The 14508-nt window shown below is 37.0% G+C and overlaps 1 protein-coding gene across 1 annotated transcript; it reads left to right on the plus strand.

Annotated features, from left to right (window-relative positions):
• The first annotated feature begins 5965 nt into the window (after nucleotides 1-5965).
• Nucleotides 5966-8547, plus strand: LOC113305758. The gene is made up of 3 exons (XM_026554761.1): nucleotides 5966-6160; nucleotides 7138-7591; nucleotides 8198-8547. The coding sequence occupies exons 1-3, from the start codon at nucleotides 5966-5968 to the stop codon at nucleotides 8545-8547; spliced, it is 999 nt and encodes a 332-aa protein (XP_026410546.1).
• Nucleotides 8548-14508: the final 5961 nt, after the last annotated feature.

Consider the following 14508-nt stretch of genomic DNA (forward strand, 5'->3'; position numbering starts at 1 on the left):
CACGTGCTTTTCATGGATCCCACGAATGTTTCACAATCACAAATGGAAGAATAATTTGAAGTTATAAAATCTTCTCCAAATTTGTTTGCACCAAAGGCACCATGTGCATGCAAGGAAAGAATGCAATATAATGAGTCAACAATATATATTCTTACCAAGATTAACAAAGGTCTTAGTGGCGTGAGCAGGTAACATGATGTCGACATCATTTTGAAGACACCTTGGATTGAAAGAGTATAAAATGGGGGGCCTTATATGTTCACGGGGGAGCTCGAGTTTGGAGAGATCGGTGCGAGTGGTGATCTTTTGTCCTGTCTTTGTATTCATTTTGATCTTTACACCTATCATTTTTGTAATTGAAAGTGAGCAAACGGGAAGTTGTATATAAAATACGCAAACTCTGTAAGTCCATTTGAGTTGAATAAAAATGAATTCCGTTAATTCTTTTGCATTATTACTTTCAGTTATGAGTAGCTAAATTATTTTTTTAGGATTAGAGAGGAAACCATATTATGTATGCTAGAGTGTTTTAGATTATTTTCTATACTATCGTTTCTCCATGGCCCTTATATTTTAATGTAGTGACGATAATAATTAATATTTACATGTCCCAATGCTTGACTAATGAGTTATATATCTATCATAGAGACCAGTATATCAATGAAGAAAATTATTAGTCATTTAAGAATTTTTATTGATTTAAACGATTTATTTTCCGAGACGTACTTTGTGTCCTAAATCGTCTTGAGATTCCCGGAGAAATTTTAGAAAATTATCTAACATTCTAGTATACATAATAGCGGTGGAATCTCGAAATCCTGGATTTTCGCCCAATTTGAATACAAAATCACCATATCAATCTTTTGGTCTATTTTAGCAATTCTTGATTAGTATTTCTTCTTTCCTTCATTAGTCCTAAAACCAAATCTTTGAAGAGTCCGAGAATCGAATCCATTTCTTACCACTTGTAAAAACTACATCAGTTTTTGGCGCCGCCGACGCGGACTTTCCTTTAGGTTAGGTTTAGATTTTTTATTTTATTTTTGTTTTATTTTATTTTATTTTATTTGATTTTACTTGGGTATTTTCTTGTTTTTATTGTGGAATTGCCTACCAAAAGAGGTAAGTTATAAAACCCAAATTTTTATTTATTCTTTTTGATTTTATTTCCTTTTGTATATATTTCCATTATAAAAAAAAATAAAAAAAAATACACGTTGCACACACCATATTGCATCTTCAGAATTACCGAATTTAGGAAACCCGTGGAAAAGTACGTTGAACCCGTGCCTTGGGCTTTACGGGAGTTACCAGCCGAAATTTCACAAGCCTCAGCCTCGTACCTTTAGGTATATTTTGCTGAGGTAACCCAAGCTTACCTAATTTAGTAAACCCTGCATTTGCATGTGCACGATTTTCTTGCTTCACTAGTATTATTGCTTGTGTATGCACCGTTGGAAACGGGTAGGAGCTAGACTTGTGGAAAACGACCTTTTTAGTTTGAGTCCGACCCGTTACACAGATTTTTGTGGTGGTTCTATTTTTGTCGAAATGGTTAATGAAAATGATGGTGAAGTCCCGCCAACCAAAACCCTTAGGGACCGTTTAAACCCGTCTAGAGTGATACGTGAACCTAGGGTTCTTATACCGGCCACTATTGTTAAGTTTGATATTAAACCTGAGACATTTGGAATGCTACGTAAGTTTAGGGGGATTGAGAATGAGAACCCGTATACCCATATCTGAGACTTTGAGATGATTTGTGACACCATGAGTTATTCGAATGTCACCAAAGCCGATGTCAGGTTGCGTTTGTTTCCTTTTTCCCTAGAAGAGAGAGCCGGTGAGTGGTATCATATCATTCCTTCTAAAACAATCACTACCTGGGATGGACCTGTAGAGGTTTTCGTTAAGAAATTCTACCCACGCCATAAGACTGCTGCTGTACGACAGTCAATCCAAACCTTTAAGCAGAAAATAGGTGAGATCCTACATGATTATGTAGAAAGGTTTAATGAGTTGTCATACCAATGCCCACATCATGGCTTTGATAAAGACCACATGGCTCAAATTTTATATGAGGGCCTTGATAGTGAAACTAGAATGCAGGTAGAAACAATGAGTGGTGGAGATTTTACCCATCAGGACCCAGATGAATGTTTTGACGAGTTCATCGAGTTAGCTGAAAAGACTCGTCAATGGGCTTCAATGAGGGAGCCCGAAATAACTAGGAACCCTATCCACAGGGTCAATAGAGTGGATAATGGGTCTGATATCCTTAGGAGTCTAGAGGCCTTAGAGATAAACCATGGGTCCAACCAGACTATGAGCTGTAATAGTGAGCCCAGAACTTATCCATGTACGATCTGCGGTGGTTAAAGTCATATTGGACCCTATTTTCCCCTGTTTTACCCTAGTGAAACTACCCGTGATCAGGTTAGTGTCCTACATGGCGGCATGAGCTCTAAATATGAGGGTCGACCCAAGTTTGACCCATACTCTAATACCTATAACCCCGGTTGGAGACATAACCCGAATTTCTCGTGGTCTAAAGGTGCGCATCAGGGTGGCCCATCTAGCAACCCACCACCAGGTTTTTCTAGGAACCATCCTCAAGTACCAAGCCCAGTTGATCCTAAGATGATGACTTTAGAGGAATCTATGAAACTTTTTTCCCAAAGTGTTGTTCAGAGTAACCAAAAATTCGATGATTTTATCTTGTTGAGTCAGCGTAACCAACAAAATAGCGACCGAGCTATAGCCAACTTAGAGACTCGAATAAGTCAACTTTCGAACCGGTTAAATGATAGGGAGGACGGGACATTTCCTAGCCAAACGACTCCAAACCCTAAAGGAGTTAACCAGGGTAATAGATCAGGTAGTTCTAACCACAATGATCATGTCAAAGCAGTTATCACCCTTAGGAGTGGTAAAACTCTAGAGAACTCGGTATAACCACCCAAGGATAGTAGTCCAACTGAAAATGAGACTGAAGTTCACAAAACTTTGTCTAAGGACCCTAATGGGCCTGAGAGTGCTAAGAGTCCAAGTGAGAAAGATATTCCTGAGAGAGCGTATATACCACCTGCACCATTTCCTCAGAGACTAGCTAAGAAAAAGCCTAGTACAGATGTTGAAATCCTAGACATCTTTAAGCAACTTAAGATCAACCTGCCTTTGTTAGATGCAATCAAACATGTACCGACTATGGTCAAGTTCTTAAAAGAGATGTGCACCGTCAAGAGAGACGCTGGTGTCCATAAAAAGGCATTTTTGACCCAACAAGTGATCAAATTTTAGATAGTGGTAAATAAGGTTGTCGTTCACTCGGACTTTGTTGAATTGATTCAAGGTTTAAATATAAAAATACTAAAAATAAGAAATTATATACAAATTATTGTCACAGGATGAAGAATTTACTGGGACAGGGATTTCATTGTTTTTCATATTCAAGTGATTCAGAAATTAATCCTAGGCAATTATAGCTCAAAATAAAAGTAATATTAACTCTATTCCTTGCCAAAGTAGATTTCATAAAACATTAGTTGTAAGTTGTGAGCATGACGCATCAAAAGTAATGAAAACTAAGCATGCGACATCAGACAAAATAACAAATAATTAATAGAAATCATAAAACAATTAAATTCTATGCAAATAGTTATAAAAGAATTAATTTAATTACCACGTGGGTGAAAAACAACTTCCTCCGTTGTCCCAGTGATGGGTTCTAACTCCGCATGGTGAAAACACACTCAAAAATATAGCTCATAGCTCAAATGATGCTTTTATAGATGGAAAACTAATGAAAACAGAAGTTCGCAACGCTTTGTTGGCGTTACAGAAACTACTGTTACAATTACACTTCTGAACAATTGTTGCAAGGAAACAGTTACAATATACGATAAAAGAATAGTGTTGTTGTCACTGTTTATATGTCGCTGCAAAGACTGTTGCAAAACCGTGAATAAACCACGGTTTATTGACGACGGGCTTTGACAGCTTATTGTTCTTCGTCTTCTTATCTTTCTGCAGGTGCATAAAGCTCTGCAACTTCTTGTTCATCACTCTGTTCTCGCCCCAAATCACTCCATAGCCTTCCTCTTACTTCCACAATCTCTTTTATACTCAACAGACCCATCCAATCTCCACAATAACTCAATATTATTCGAGAATATTTTCTTTATTTTTTTCTTCAAGTCACGGGATTTACTTTCTTTTTATTTATTCTCACGCATCTGTTTGCGTTGAATTTTTCCAAGCACGTTGATTACTCGTCTCAGATGACTCTAACACGCAGCAGATATACGCTAACTTCCCAAAACAACACCTTCCCGTTGAAACAGAATATCTCCGGTTTATCTTCTTCCCTTTAAACTTCCAAAGCCAACAAGAATTCCCGATATATCTTCTTTTATGTTCTACACTTTCACACGTCTCTGAGTTGGCAAAGAAATCTCTTTCAATCAATAGAATATAATCCAGAGAGTAAAATCTTCTCACAGTTCACGTATCTCCCATGATCAAATCCAGAATATCAAGTATTTATCACGTGAAATCTTCTTATTTTATCGATTTTAACTTGCATACCATTCCTGTTTTAATGCAACAGGATATTCCCAAATCAATTCCAGCGAAAAGATCCCAACAAATCAGCCCAGAAATCAACACAGGAAGTTACGGAATCTGAAATTATTTTCCCGCCAAAATGTATTCTTTAAACAGTGATGAAGATGGTGATGATCGCCCCTTATCCAGTGATAGGGTGCGGTTAGCAGTTGGCGTTTGGGGTTCAAATATTAATTGAGGTGCCCCTTAGTAATTGAGTGCCCCTTATCCAAATTAGGGTTTTGTTTAACATGTGTCCTCCAGGGTACAAAAACCACTTTTCGAGCAACTTTCTCCGTAAGAGCTTATTTCACAAAAACACCTACAAACAAGTTTATTAGTGACAAAATGAGTCCCAGCTAATGTATTTATGGGTGAAAATGCTTCTCACGTTCGTGCTCATCAACAAGTTAGTTCTATAATCTCACAAAAGTACCCAGTAAAATTTAAAGATCCTGGTTGTCTTACTGTCACATGTGTCATAGGTAAACAAACCATTGACAATGCTATATTAGATCTTGGGGCTAGTGTGAATCTTTTACCTTTCTCGGTATATGAACAACTTGGACTAAGGGAGATGAAACCAACTAGGAAAACACTACAGTTAGCCGATAGGTCAGTCAAAATCCCACGTGGAATTATGAATACGTTTTGGTTCAGGTAGAAAACTTTATCTATCCAGTTGACTTTGTGATTTTAGACACTCAACCTGTCTCTATTCAAAATATCAATATCCCAATTATTCTAGGTCGTCCGTTTCTAGCCACTACAAATGCAGTCATACATTGTCAAACTGGCCTGGTAGAGTTTTTCTTTGGGAATCAGAAAATCTCGGTGAACGTTTTTAAAGCGTTACAAGCCCCACCGGACCCTGAACACTATGAGTCCATGTGCATAAATTGATTCTCTAGTTGAGAATACCTTTACCACTAATAGTGTTAATGATCCTTTAGAGGCGTGCTTGGCCCACTTCGGAGCCTATTATGATGAGGATAGTCATTTTGAAGAAGTTAATGCGTTGTTAGACTCTTCACCAGTAATGAATTATAGAAAATGACAGCGTAAACCAGAACCTCTTCCGCCGACCATAGATAAAACCCTCCCATCACCAGTTAAGGCACCCACCCTTGAATTAAAACCGCTACCAGATACACTGAAATATGTATTTCTTGGTAATGAAAATACTCTTCCTGCCATAATTGCCTCTGACTTAGAGCCCAATCAGGAAAGTAGACTAGTTAGTGTTCTCCGATAGCACAAGAATGCAATAGGTTGGACCATAATAGACTTGAAATAAATTAGTCCTGCATATTGTATGCACCACATCTACTTAGAAGAAGGTGCCAAAACCTCAAGAGAAATGCAAAGACGTTTAAATCCTAATATGAAAGAAGTTGTTCGCACCGAGGTGCTCAAATTGTTAGATGCGGGTATCATATACCCCATATCTGATAGTAAATGGATCAGCCCTGTTGTCCCAAAGAAGTCTGGGATTACGATAGTTGCGAATGAGAACAATGAAATGATCCCTACCCGTGTTACCACCGGGTGGAGAGTATGTATAGACTACCATAAGCTGAACTCAACCTCTAGGAAAGACCACTTTGCTTTACCATTCATCGACCAGATGTTAGAAAGATTAGATGGCTATAGACATTATTGTTTCCTAGATGGATATTCTGGTTATAACCAAATCTCTATAGCACCGGAGGACCAAGAGAAGACAACCTTCACATGTCCATTTGGTACTTTTTCTTACAGGCGTATGCCTTTTGGGTTGTGTAATGCACCTGCAACATTCCAACGTTGCATGCTAAGTATCTTCTCGGACATGGTTGAGCGATTTCTCGAGGTCTTTATGGACGATTTTTCGGTGTTTGGTTCCTCTTTCGATGAATGCTTGCACCACCTTACACTAGTTCTAGAACATTGTAAAGAAAAAAACTTAGTCCTTAATTGGGAAAAGTGTCATTTTATGGTTAAATATGGAATAGTGTTAGAACATGTGGTGTCCTCTAAGGGAATAGAAGTTGATCAATCCAAGGTTGACCTAATTTCAAAATTAAGACCACCTAAGAATGTAACAGATGTTAGATCTTTCCTTGGCCATGCTGGATTTTATCGACGTTTCATCAAAGACTTTAGCAAGATTTCCATACCTCTGTGGAACCTACTTTCTAAAAATACTGCATTCATATTTGATGAAGCCTGTATTCAAGTTTTTGAGAAGATGAAATCATTGTTGACTTCTGCCCTACCATCCAACCACCCGATTGGAACCTCCCATTTGAACTCATGTGTGATGCGTCCGATTATGCGGTTGGTGTTGTCCTTGGCCAACGACGTGATAAAGCACCCAGTGTGATTTATTATGCCAGTAGGACCCTAAACGATGCCCAGTTAAATTACAGTACCACTGAGAAAGAAATGTTAGCCATCATTTTTTCCTTGGAGAAATTTAGATCATATCTCCTAGGGTATAAGGTCATAGTATATTCTGATCATGCCGCTCTTAAATATCTCCTTTTGAAGAAGGACTCAAAACCTAGGCTGATTAGATGGGTATTACTTTTCCAAGAATTTACTCTAGATATTCGTGATAAGAAAGGGTCTGAAAATGTAGTAGCTGACCATTTATCCCGTATACTTGATGAGACTAGAGATGATGAGAGACCAATACATGATGCGTTACCCGATGAACAATTATTTGCCATCTCTAAGTTACACTGGTTTGCTGACATTGTTAATTATTTGGTAACTGGTCAAATTCCTGACCATTGGTCTAAACAGGATAGAGTTAAGTTCTTGTCTGAGGTCAAATACTTTTTCTGGGATGATCCATACTTATTCAAGTACTTCCCTGATCATATCATCCGTCGTTGTATTCCTGACAACGAAATCTCCAGTGTCCTGACTTTTTATAACTTTGGAGCTTGTGGGGGTCACTTTAATTCTAAGAAAACAGCTGCGAAGGTTTTACAATCTGGTATTTATTGGCCAACCCTGTTTAAGGACTCCCACCTATTTTGTCAAAGTTGTGAGAGATGTCAAAAGTTAGGGAAGTTGACCCGCCGTAATATGATGCCACTTAATCCTATACTAATAGTAGAAATATTTGATTTATGGGGTATAGACTTTATGGGTCCTTTTGTCAATTCCTATGGTAACTTTTACATCTTATTAACCGTTGACTATGTGTCTAAGTGGGTTGAAGCAATAGCTACCAAGAAAAATGATCGCCACGTTGTGATCAAGTTTGTTAGAGACAATATTTTCTCCCGATTTGGTATGCCTAGAGCAATCATTAGTGACGGAGGTTCCCATTTTTGTAACAGGTCTTTTGAGACGCTCATGAAGAAATACTCTATTACCCATAAGGTTTCTACACCTTACCACCCACAAACTTGTGGCCAAGTAGAAGTGTCTAATAGGCAGATTAAATAGATTTTAGAGAAGACCGTAAACCCTACCCGGAAGGATTGGTATTTCCGCTTAATAGAAGCTTTGTGGGCTTACCGAACTGCTTTTAAGACTCCACTTGGGATGTTTCCGTATAGACTAGTCTTCGGTAAAGACTGTCATTTTCCTGTAGAATTAGAACACCGAGCTTATTGGGTCATTAAAAGGCTAAACTTTGACCTACCTACTGCTGGTGATAACCGTAGACTTCAGCTCAATGAGTTAGAAGAAATTCGTAATGATTCTTACCAAAATGTGAAAATTTACAAGGAGAAAACCAAAGTTTTTCACGACAAATCGATTTTTCGAAATTCGTTTACACCAGGACAAAAAGTTCTCTTGTATAATTCTCGCCTTCACCTTTTTCCTGGTAAGCTTAGATCTCGTTGGACTGGCCCATTCTATGTCAAGACTGTTTATCCGCACGGTGTTGTTGAGGTTAGGAACAATGATACTAGAGAGACTTTTAAAGTTAGCGGTTGAAACCATTTATCGAATTGACCAACCCTGAAGTGGAAAATACAAATTTACAGGATCCCGTTTATCACGACTATTTTCTGCAGGTACAGTCATGTCTGGATGAAGACATTAAACTTAGCGCTTTATGGGAGGCAACCCACCTTTGTGGTACTTGGTCCTGGTAACATCTTTCCCTATCTCTTTTCTTTTGATCAGCATTTCTCTTTGTTCATGCATTCATTTATTTATATCTTGAACATCGAGGACTATGTTCATTTTAGGTTTGGGGTTAAGGGAGAAAAATTTTAGTTAAACCAAGAATCTCCAACATTTAGAGTCACGTAGTATTCAGTTAGCTAAGTTTACATACTGTTTCTCACTGAAAAGATGGAAATTGGAATTGCTAGGGATAATATTCTATTGAGACATTAGAGAAAAAGACATTGAGATCTTTTACATTCAGGAGAGAACATGTTCCTTTTAGAGGGTAATCGTGATGGACTGAACCATCCATGATGGAAAGGCAATTAGGCCTGAAGGAAATGCCAGAAAGACAAAGCAACCTCACAATGTAGTCTTATTTACTGGATTACGACTCTCTCTCAGTAGAAACTTATCATCATCAACAAGTGGAGTGACATCAAAATATATGATGAAAGTTGAAGAGTTTATGGTTTAGAAGCAACATTAGAAAGAATAATTCAAAAATCAAAGTTGAAGATTTAGTTACAAGAGCAAGGAAAATCAAACGATGAAAGTTGTTGAAGTACATGATACCAAGACATTACACGTCGAAAAGATCCAAGTGCTAAAATCCTTCTCTCATGGCCATGTAAATTTTAGTCTTGTTATCATTGTTCCATTAAAAAAATAATGAAAAAAATGATAAATAAATAAATATATATTTATACATTTAAATTTTTGTTCAAAAAGGCCATAGGGAAGTAGAAATCTTTAGGGAAGTTTCAAGCAAGAAATTGAAGAATTAAAGAGAAGAGTTAATTGTCAAGGTTCTACAAGGTTCGAGAGTTTATCATCAATAGTTGAAGCCGAAGAAGACGTTGTTTCTACTGAGCACTATTAGAGAGTCGAAGAGAGATGCATATTGGTTGCTTTGTTAGTACGCTTTCCATCTGGCACAAGATCTTTCTAGCACTGGTTCAACTCATCACACGTAATTTGTCCAGCTGTGTAGCAGATGTCCCTCTCATCTTTATCTCTTTACTAATCTTATCCAGCTGTAAAGCGGATGCATCTTACAATGTTTATCTAGTTTTTGTAGCGTATATCTCTTTATCTAGCAGTATTGCGGATGTGTCTCCCCTATTCTTTATTCAGCTTTAGAGCTGGTACCTTTAATTTCTCTGACATTCTAGTTACTTGGAGATAGGTTGAGAATATGTATGTCATCATAGCTCTTTGAATACTTGTGACCAATTTGGAGTAAATGATTTTATGGGTACACCTCTGTTAAACCCTCTCGAGAGGTTTGCTCGGGACTAGCAAAATATAGGTTTGGGGATATCTGATGAGTGTGTAAACACGACATTTTTACATCTCAATTTACAATTATTTAGTTTTCTATTTTGTACAATTTAATGTTTTTGTTTAGTTTTGCAGAATTTAATAAAATAAAACTTAATGGAACTAAAACACAAAATTTTACCCAACAAATGAAGGGTAATCCAGATATTAAAGGACACCACTGAAACAGTACGAGATGGCAAAGTCGTTGTGGGAGTACTTCACCACTGAAGAAGCGTCATTGGCCGAATCAACTTTTTTCTCTAAAGAAGCCCGAAACACTCATCATTCACCAAGAATCACTAAGCAGAGGTCAATATTAGTTGAATATGCCATTTGGATGGACTTACCATATACTAACGGCATGTGGGTATGGCGACGCAGCTAAAGAGTTGGTGAGATAGAATACTAATGCATGTGCCGTATAGTTGGAAGAGCGATCGGACATGAGCTAGAAATGTTGTTGCCACGTGCTTTTCATGAATCCCACGAATGTTCAACAATCACAAATGGAAGAATAATTTGAAGTTATAAAATCTTCTCCAAATTTGTTTGCACCAAAGGCACCATGTGCATGCAAGGAAAGAATGCAATATAATGAGTCAACAATATATATTCTTACCAAGATTAACAAAGGTCTTAGTGGCGTGAGCAGGTAACATGATGTCGACATCATTTTGAAGACACCTTGGATTGAAAGAGTATAAAATGGGGGCCTTATATGTTCACGGGGGAGCTCGAGTTTGGAGAGATCGGTGCGAGTGGTGATCTTTTGTCCTGTCTTTGTATTCATTTTGATCTTTACACCTATCATTTTTGTAATTGAAAGGGAGCAAACGGGAAGTTGGATATAAAATACGCAAACTCTGTAAGCCCATTTGAGTTGAATAAAAATGAATTCCCTTAATTTTTTTGCATTATTACTTTCAGTTATGAGTAGCTAAATTATTTTTTCAAGGCTTAGAGAGGAAACCATATTATGTATGCTAGAGTGTTTTAGATTATTTTATATATTATCGTTTCTCCATGGCCCCCTTATATTCTTGTGTAGTAACGATAATAATTAATCTTTACGTGTCTTAATGCTTGACTAATGAGTTATATATCTATCATAGAGACCAGCATACCAGTGAAGAAAATTATTAGTCATTTAAGAATTTTTACTGATTTAAACGATTTATTTTCCAAGACGTACTTTGTGTCCTAAATGGTCTTGAGATTTCCGGAGAAATTTTAGAAAATTATTTAACATTCTAGTATACATAATAGCGGTGGAATCTCGAAATCCTGGATTTTTGCCCTATTTGAATACAAAATCACCATATCAATCTTTTGGTCTATTTTAGCAATTCTTGTTTAGTATTTCTTCTTTCCTTCATTAGTCCTAAAACCAAATCTTTGAAGAGTCCGAAAATCGAATCCATTTCTTACCACTTGTAAAAACTACATCAGGCATATAAAAATATTTTCTTAACAAAGAAGAACATACAAAGTCATTAAAGACCATGCATCATAGTTCACATAAGATGATTGTGAACATTCAAGAATCCTATAGCAATGCGTACTACTTCCTATTCTTAAACTTCCTTCTTTGTGATTTACCAACATTATTTTTGTAAAAGCTACAAATAACCTTATAAGGTAATTACTCCAAGAATCCAAGTTCCCAAGTCCAACAGAAGTAGAACAAGTGCGACGAAACGGAGCAAATTATTCAAAAAAAAGATACGGGACAAAGACCAACCTCAACTCATTAAAATTTAAGATTTCGCATCACCATTTTGAAGAGAATTCAAAGAGTAAGAGAATTCAAAAAGAATGAGGTCACTCCGAGTTCGGACGAAGAAATTACGGCGAAATTTTTTTTACCGAATATCGACGTCAAGTATGCATACAGGTTTGCAAACGAATTTTCATATCATGGAGTAGTATGCAAACGGGTATGCATACTTAAACCCCTGGATTTTGATTTTAAATGATGTTATGCATACCTGGTATGTGTACCCTGTAGTCCAAACATTCCGAACTATTATTTTCAAACCTAAACATTTAAGAACCTTAAACACTGATCAAGTTAGGTAGAAATGAACGTTAAGAAAGTACGTGGATCATTATAAGTTCTCTAAGAAAATAAAAACACAAATCTTACTCAAGTTTATAGACATACCATTTTAGAAGAATCCAGTTGAATTCTACAGCCTTACTGATCATATGTGTGCCCCAATTTTCGTGCTTCCCTCACCGTATACATAACAGGGCATTCCTTGGTGAGGATGCACTTACAACACACTCAAGTTGTGTTGAGGTGAACAATGTCTTGCTCACCACAAGTGACTTTTGAATTATCATGAAAGAGATCGCTTTTAGAACCTTTCACATCCAAATCCATCTTTCCAAAGAATTCTTTAAGTTCCAACATCATGGATACTGCCTTCTCCATAGTCCTAGAATTTTCTAGGAGATCATTCATTTTCACACTCAAAGCGTCATTGACTTTCTTTGGAACCCACTTATGAGTCCATTTAGAAACAACCGGAACCTTCTTCCCGTTACTCTCTTCGAGATTTCTTGGAGGAGAATTGGATTGACTATTGTTTTGCAAGTTAGTCTTTCTCCAATTGGGAGCATCAAATCTTGTCTTAGTATTTACGAAGTTATCCTTTTGATAACCATTACTATTGTGAAAAGGAGTCGTATGACGTTTATAGGCAAATCTAGATTTATCACAGCAATGATTCCATTGCGTAAAGGTTGGACAGTTACAACTTGTAGAGTTAAAGGGATTACTCTTAACATATGATATTGGTTTCGCAACTTCTTGTGATTCCCAAACAAGAACATCATGAAGTTTCTCATTCCTTATACGGAAACAACATCTCCTTTCCAGGTGACCTTTATTTCCGCAATAGTGGCAAACATAAGGAATGTTCTTACTTTGATCCATGTGTGCTGACTTTGGAGGTTGATATACTTTGATCTTTCGAATCTTAAAAAGGTATTTCACTTTTGCCATCAGTGGAAATCTTTTGTTGAGAAGAATCACTATCCTTGACAAATTTTACCTCTTTGCTAATACTTGGAGCATTTATTCCCTTATAGCCCAATCCTCGTGTATCACGATGATTTTTACTTGCTCCTAGCATAATGGTTAATTTGCTTGAACTAGTATTGAACTTTTTCAAGTCATCTTCTAACATTTTGATTTTATCAAGAGCAGCATCTAAATCATCCTCAAGGCGTTTATCTCGAGCGAGATAAGCGCTTTCTCTGTCATCAAAACTTGCTTGCTGAGATTTAATCCTTGCTTCAGTTTCTGCAAGTTTTTATTCCAACAAGAAGTACTTTTGATAAATTTTATCACATTCAAGTGACTTCATACGTAGGTTTTCCTCAAAATCCTTGAGGATCGATTCGTTAGAACGATTCGAAACATAAACACCTGCGTAACATCTTCTCAATTTTTTATTTGTACGACAAATATTAGTCAGAAAAGGTGTGACATGAGAATTTGTAATCTTTTTCTTTTCCAACAAATTCAAAATCTTAACATACTCTGAGACTTCCTTATCAACATCTCTATCAATATCTGAATCACCTTCATCAGAAAGTTCATCCAAATGTTCTTCTAGGCGTGTTTCCCAGACTTCAACAGATTCTACACTAAGGGAATGTTTAGATACTGACCTAGATGTGACGGTTCTCTCAGGTGAATCCGAGCTTTGAAAAACATCTGGTAATTTATGAACTGGTACGTTATTAGAGATAGACTCGTCCATAAAAATAAGATTGCTACAAACACAGACTTATAAGGTCTTTAACGTGTTTGCCTGCTCTGATACCAATTGAAAATGCGAGGGTCTAACAACCACACCCAACAATTCGTTTGGAAATCTGAGAGGACTTACTCCAATACACTTTCTAGAGAATCAACTAGACAGTCAGACTCAATCTAGAATAAAGTATATCAAAGAGTTTAATATCTCTAACTCTTAATTCAATCCGCAATCAACAAATAGAAATCTGCGAGCCCGATTGAATATAAGAGGAATTACTTGAACGGTACCAAAGACAAATGCTCAGGTGTCAATCAATGTAAATCAACAACGAAGGTTGGATATTCTAATTGATTGATCTTAACACACAACCTATGATATATCAATTATATAACAAAATAAAATGCGGAAAAGAAATAACACAAACACCAGAATTTTGTTAACGAGGAAACCGCAAATGCAGAAAAACCCCGGGACCTAGTCCATATTGAACACCACACTGTATTAAGCCGCTACAGACACTAGCCTACTACCAATTAACTTCGGAATGGACTGTATTTGAACCCTAATCAACCTCACACTGATTCAAGGTACAGTTCCATTCCTTATGTCTCTGATCCCAGCAGGATACTACACACTTGATTCCCTTAGCTGATCTCACCCACAACTAAGAGTTGCTACGACCCAA

The sequence above is a fragment of the Papaver somniferum genome, chromosome 8, assembly GCF_003573695.1.
Source record: "Papaver somniferum cultivar HN1 chromosome 8, ASM357369v1, whole genome shotgun sequence".
NCBI lineage: Eukaryota > Viridiplantae > Streptophyta > Magnoliopsida > Ranunculales > Papaveraceae > Papaver > Papaver somniferum.

Bases quoted from the DNA above. Each gene is read 5' to 3' on its own strand.
- LOC113305758 (XM_026554761.1), top strand. From the start codon at position 5,966: ATGCAAAGACGTTTAAATCCTAATATGAAAGAAGTTGTTCGCACCGAG. The intron at 6,161-7,137 runs GTATGTATAGAC...CTCCTTTTGAAG, and splicing joins GTGTTACCACCGGGTGGAGA to AAGGACTCAAAACCTAGGCT. The intron at 7,592-8,197 runs GTATTTATTGGC...ATTTTCCTGTAG, and splicing joins TGCGAAGGTTTTACAATCTG to AATTAGAACACCGAGCTTAT.